The 6948-nt window shown below is 46.0% G+C and overlaps 1 protein-coding gene across 1 annotated transcript in view; it reads right to left on the bottom strand.

Annotated features, from left to right (window-relative positions):
- The window catches only part of LOC141476678 (ADP-ribosylation factor-like protein 15), a 96822-nt gene extending 95147 nt beyond the window's left edge, over window positions 1-1675 (bottom strand). Inside the window, exon 1 of the mRNA XM_074165484.1 lies at window positions 1322-1675. Coding sequence (XP_074021585.1) covers window positions 1322-1333 — 12 coding nt within the window. The 5' untranslated portion in view covers window positions 1334-1675. The remainder of the gene's footprint in view (window positions 1-1321) is intronic.
- Between the last annotated feature and the right edge of the window lie 5273 nt (window positions 1676-6948).

A 6948-nucleotide genomic window follows, 5' to 3' on the forward strand; every position in this document is an offset into this window, starting at 1 on the left:
ATCCAGAACTTGAGGTCAAGACAAAAAAAAAAAAAAAAAAAAAACCACACACACACGCATGCAACCAACCAAAAAAACCACACCCATCAACGAACTCTGAGATCACTTCAAGGTCTCTTCATCTAAAATTTTAAAGTTTTGTTCAATTACTCAAAAACTATCCAAATTTCAGCTTCTGTGTGCACATATACAGAAATAAAGTAGTTCATAACAGGTAACAAATGTACAAAGAATCAAAAAAACCAACCTTTTTATAGTTATAAAAACAATCCAAAGCAAAATAAATTTAAGCTACATGAACACAAGAATAATATTTAGGTAAATATTTCATATATTTCTGGTTTAGTTATTTTCAACATCAGAGAAGGAAAAGTCAACCACTGCACACAGCTCTCATCTCAATAGGGCAAGCCTCCAAAACAATCCACTAAAGAGCATCTCCAGAGATTTTGTTGACTAGTTGATGAACCTCTCTTGAAAGCCTACACCCACGTGCACGTCATGTGATGACAACACACTTAGTCAAGTTTTTGACTCCAAATACTTCTTGACTGATCCCACCAGACAGCAATAGTGAACAGGGGTGGCCAGAAGAGACCTACTCATTGCCCTAGCTAACTCTTCACAGCACTTCACAACAAAGGAGAGGTAATAGTTTATAGACTAGTGCTAAAAGCAACAAAACCTGAATCATGGGATAGGCCCATTACACTCTCCTGCTGTTCTATTGAGAAGACCAGGTAAGCAGGCACCGTAATAAAATACAATCATGAGCTTATTACCTAGCCATACCACAGAGTCTACTTGCTGAGTATACATCGGTGAGTCTGAACACCAACTACGACAGCCTAAAGTGCACACCTGCAATACAATCTCTCAGATAAATAAAGCTAATATTCATTAAAGAGCAATAAACGTTACTCCTGAATACCAGGCTGCCAGGGAGCAAGGTTGATCCCGCCCAAGGTGACAATTTAGTTCATTCAAGCGTACCCTATGCTCATGCATTTAAGAAAAAAAAAAAAACAGTGACCCAGGCCACGGCTTTAGCCATTTAATAGCAGCCAAATGAGTGGGGCCACCACATGTTTTAACGGAACTGAGACAGCTTACCACCGTTTAACAGCCCCGCGGGCCGCTGAAAAGGAACGCGGCTGTCTCTCGGGGCGCAGTAGACGCCCATGGCCCCAGCGCCGCGCCCGCGCCCCCGCCCCCTGCCACACACACTCTCTGCCAGAAACTCAAACTCCACAACGGCGCGCTCTGTAAGATGTCCGATGGGCCGGTGGCGGGTGGGTCCCCACTCCCGCCGGAAACCTACCAGATAATCCATGTACCGGGTGGCGCCGGGCGCAGCGCTGCCAAGGAAGTCTCTGATCCGCTGGCACCCGCCCAGCTGACAGCGGCACTAAACCACGGGGCACCCTACCGCGAGAGAGAGCGGCACTTCCTGCCGCCGTCCCACCAGGTTCGGCGGCACGGGGGGAGCTTAGCCTCTGCCGCAAGGGGCAAGAGCTGAGGAAGGCTCGGCGCTTTCAGATCTGGCCCACTACTGCCGTTGACTCGCACCCCAGCCGCCCTGAGCAAGGACGAGATGATGACAACACGGGACAGACAGCAAGCGCGCGACTACAACACAACAAACCCCCCCGCCCCCCAAGCCAGACGCCTGAGCGCCCACGAACAGCGAAAACCTCCGTCCCACTTCGCCCTGCACGACGTCACTGTCAGCTGATCGCATACGTGGGGCGCGAGAAGGACGCTCTTAAAGGCGTACGCGCCCAGCGGAGAGCAAAGAAACTGGTGGGTAGGGGTGTCTTCATCGGCTTCCTGTAGGTGTGTGGTGGGCTGGTGTGCTTCACATTCTGCTCTACCAGGGGTGGCTGGGCCGCTCACGAGAGTCAGTCTCTAGCTGCTGTTCCTGTGCCCCATTTGAGGTGTTACCTACTGTCGTGGTTTCGGCCGAATTTACCAAAATCAGACTGACAGATGGCCCTTCCCTCCCCTCTTCCCCCCCCAAAAAAAAGAGGAGAGAGGAGGAGAAATAGATAAGGAGATTTAGAAGTTTAGAATGAACTAAACTACTTTAATGAAGAATTAATATTAAAATAAAACAAAACAAAAAAAAAAAGAAAATAATGAAATAGATACAATATATACAAAACCGTATCAAGCTCCCAGGATGACAGTCACGTCACCGGCAGGCACTGGGGAAGTCCCAGACTGGACTCAGCGACGGATGGGAACTGGATTCCGGCTCTGGAGTCAGGAACACACGGATCGGGATCAAAGGCAGATGAACAGAGTCCTCTCTGGACGTCGGCCATCGCAGGAAGGGGCTGACCCTTTGATCCCTCAGCCTTTATACTGAGCATGGGGCAGATGGGATGGAATACCCCAGTTGGTCAGGTTTGGGTCACCTGTCCTGTCCGCTCCTCCCCACCGATGTGACCCCTCTACGTTTTTTCCGTTTCCGACCCTCTAAGGGGGCAAATAACGAAATTGGCTGCCCTTGGTTGTTATAGCAATAAGTATAAGCAAGGGCCTCCCTGCACACCATTCCTTGGCACGGAGCACAAACGTTGGGCTTATCATTCTGAGAACGAGCAGTTTTCTCCACAATATGCCGTTAATTTCAGACAGTTAGAAGAGGCCTAGCTAAGATGTAAAATTACAGAACAGAAAATTGGTTTGTTTTTACTTCAAACCGGGACACCTACCCCAGAGCTTCTACCCGAATTGGAGAAAGCCAAGCAGGTACAAAGGCTTTATGCTGCCACTATGTGCCAGTGTAAAGATGTGGGTGCAGATGCTCTGATGGAGCAGGTGAATGCCAAGGAGATCGTGAGCAGCTGGCTGTGGGTTCTGTGGTGCATGACAGCTCCATCTGGTGTGTCCAGTTTCCCCACATATTATGGGAAAGACTTAATTGCTTCCAAAGGGAAGCCACAAAGGCCTGTGAAGATAAATGCTGAACCCCTAACTTTTAAAAACTGAAACATGCTCCAGAGAAAGTGAGTTCATAGAGAAAACAAGCAGCTGCATTCATCTGGGCATTTAGCTGGTGTAATGAAGTGGGGAAAACTGGCTAGGTTCAACCAGGGGTCTCCTGGGTCTTGTTTATTACATGTGGATTGGCAGGGAAGGAGACTGAGGCTTCCACCTAGGTGGGTTTGTTGCCTGGTCATTAGGGCTTTCCTGTAGCAAGCGAGATTAGGGTTCTGTTACCAAAGACAGGCCTCTGCTTTGTTTTATAACCATATGCTAACTGAAATGAGTTAATTCCTGAGCTTCTTACTGTGTGAGAAAATAGTTGGTCACCGAGCTGATAGTGATGAGGGTGGGATAACAAGAAGTAGTTAATCACTTCAAGGTTCTCTCATATGTCAAAGTATGTAGTCCTATACCAATTAGGACACAGCTGTGGCTACTTCAAAGAACATCCTTATCATCCTCAAGAAGCTGGCAAACTTACAGTAAACTTTTACTGTCCTGAGATGACTCAATACCTTAAAAGGATAATGTGAGGAAGGGTATCCTTACCCAAACAACTACTGTGCAGAAGTGTTTTGCCGACACTGCAAAATTTAATATGCATGTGCAAAAGGGCTATTTGGTCATCCTAATGAATATGGTGGCGCAACCCCCCCCCTCCTTTAGGCCACTTGGTGCTTGGCACGATTTCCTCCCCCACCTGGGCCATGTAAAAATACAAGGGACCAGAATGCTATGACAATCCATTAACAACTTGGACACATAATAATTGAACATAAAAGAAGGAAAGAAGTGAAGGGTAACGGACCAGAACGTTATGGCAACTCCTTAACACACTGTCGTGGTTTAGCCTCAGACAGCAACAAAGAACCATGTGGCAGCCGCTCTCTCAGGCTCCCCCCACGGCCATGAGGGGAGAATCGGAAGAAAAAGGCAAAACTCGTGGGTTGGGACAAAGGCAATTTAACAGAACAACAAAGGGAACAAGAAAACAATAACAGTAGCATGGATAGAGGAATATACAAACACGATTATGATACCACTGCCCACCGACCGCACCCGGGACGCCCCAGCCCACTCCCAAGCTGCGACTTTCTCCCCCCCCACCTTCCCCAGCCAGCTCCCGGCTACCCCCTGGGCATGGCTCCCATGGGATGGAATACCTGTGTCCCTGCTAGATCCTGGGAAGAATTAACCCAATCCCCACCGGAACCAGGACACACACCTGGCTCCCATGTCCCCTATCGCTGGGAAACAATAACTATAGTTGATCACTCCTGACAATATATGGATCGTGGCCCAAAGAGGGGGGGTGATACCAGAATCTCAAGATCTAGTAAGTTCTGGGCTTGCGCAACTGGTGGAAAGTACCAGAATATCCCATTATCTGAGTTGGGCTGGAGTGGAAAAGTACCTGAAATCTAAACCTAAAATCCAACCTCTTGATCTACCTCAAATCATCAATAAATTTTGAATTGCTGCTGAATCATAACCGTGTCAAATATTTCCATCCGTGACAATGCCCTCTATAACAGCCTTGTACCACGAAAAAGTGAATGTTGAAACATAACACAGTATGAGTAAGGTAGTCTCTTTCAGTACTTTAAGAGATATTGAATGCTTTATCTCTGCTTCTCAACTTTAATTAGAAGAGTAATATTTATTCTGTAATTAAGCTTCTTAAACTATCTGGGCACCTTATATCACTAAAAACTGAAGATTAGTACAACTACCTTCTTGCTAATAAACGAAAGTCAGTTGCCTTTCACCTGAGGTTATTAAAAAGTAAGGCAATTGGGAAGGGTGAGGTGACGCGCGGAAACAAACCCTACAACTCGCAGAGAGTTATAAAGCAGGTATGTTTATTGCAGCGCTGGGTGCAAGGGGGATTTCTCCACCAAACTTGCACACCGGTTTGTGAAGCAAGCGTCCATTTATGGTGAAAAGCATACATATTCATTAAGGTGGGCAGGTTATTATAATTAAAGGCGTTACTATTCTAATTATTTCTAAGAACTCATTATCAAAAATCTCCTCCCCTGTCCTGACCAGATGGACACCTTTCCCAGACAGTTAGGTTCCTCCTCAGCACCTCCTTAGCATGCAGCTGCTCCCGCTATCTTATACACAAGGCCATTTCTTTATCTTGGAATGCTGGGGCCCCGAGCTTTTGCTCTTTCCCAGACTGTAATACATCCGCACTAACAAACTGTAACCGTTCGTTTTCTGAATCAAGTCCCCCCTTTTCTTTCAACTTTGTAAATTCTTTTACAATCACCTATAACACATTCCCCCTCTCCATCTGATTTCTAAAATACTTCCCAGATTCCACTCGTTCACGGAGCTGATGCTTCTTCCATTGAATGTATTCGTCTTTGGCCCCCCCTGGTACAACACATAAGACATCTAGTTAATGCACACACTAAAATTCCTAACACAAGTATTGCTACTAGAAACAAAAACAGTTGTTTAAGCCAAGCCAAGTTAGGTAACCACGAGGTTCCCAGGTACAATTGTTACTGCTAATTAATACAACAAGTTCTTCTTTCAACACTTGTAAATCAAATCTGGGTCCTAAGGGGTAGATATTATCATCATACTCACAATACCCATTCGACTCATCCCCCCCTTTTGCCCAAAATTTAGGCCAGGTTCCGTTGGCATTGTTTCAATTGCTTGCTGCCACCCCATATAGAGGTAATTTCATTTCCTCTTTAGGTAGGGTAGTACATACCCAACAATCTGACAGATTAGTAGCATTTACCAATGTTTCCAGACTTCGTATATACGTATTCACATCCCATGTCCCTCCCCCCGAAATACAAAGTCCCGGCATGTTGACGATTATCAATGTTACTAATGTCCATCTTTTCGTTGGAGGCGAAGCTTCAGGGGTCCGGTCTGTGTTGATGTCCATTGGGGTTCTGGAGCCCTCTTGACGCGAGTCCAATGGATCCAAGCGGCTTGTTCCTTGATCTTTATGGCCGTGTGAGTGGTCAGCAGTACCTGGAAGGGACCTTCCCACTTTGGCTTCAGTGGTGAATCTGTAAAAGACTTAACATATACATAGTCCCCAGGTTCGATCTCGTGTACTGGTCCATCCAGTCCACGAGCTCTTGTTCCCAGAACCAGTTTTTCTACCTCTCGGAGCTGTTTTTGTAAATTTATCAGATAATCTGTTAGTATTTCATTCCCCAGCTCCGTCTTGTACACTATATGGTCTCCCATACAGTATTTCAAAGGGGCTCAAACCTTCTTTGGTTCTGGGTTTTGTTCTTATCCTGAGAAGGGCTAAGGGTAGTGATTGAGGCCAGGCCAAGTTAGCTTCCTGGCCTAGTTTCACAATTTGCGTTTTGATCAAGTGATTCATCTTTTCTACTTGACCACTCGATCGTGGGTTGTATGGGGTGTGAAGTTGCCAGTCTATACCCAATAATCTGCTTACTTTCGAAACAACCCTTGCAGTGAAATGAGATCCTCGGTCCGAGGAAATTACTGCGGGAACCCCGAACCTTGGTATAATTTCATGCAATAATGCTTTGACTACTTCTCTTGTTTTGTTGGTTCGACAGGGAAATGCCTCTGGCCATCCTGAAAAGGTATCAGTTAACACCAATAGGTATCGAAACCCCCCTTTTCTTGGAAGTTCTGAGAAATCAATTTGCCATTGTTGTCCTGGATAGTTTCCCTTCCCTATCTGGCCAAATTGGACTCTGGGGCCTGTCTTAGGGTTGTTCTGTAAACATACCTCACACTGCTGAGTGACTTGTTTGACAGTGGCATATAGATTCCGAGCACATATTAGCCTATTCAGGTATCTGTAAAGTGCCTCTGTTCCCCAATGGGATTTTCTATGTTCTGCCATGACCACTGCCCATAATAACGAAAAAGGCACTATTATTTTTCCCTGTGGGGTTTTGGCCCATTTCCCTTCAATTTTCCCATTTAAGTCTT

This window comes from Numenius arquata, chromosome W, assembly GCF_964106895.1.
Source record: "Numenius arquata chromosome W, bNumArq3.hap1.1, whole genome shotgun sequence".
NCBI lineage: Eukaryota > Metazoa > Chordata > Aves > Charadriiformes > Scolopacidae > Numenius > Numenius arquata.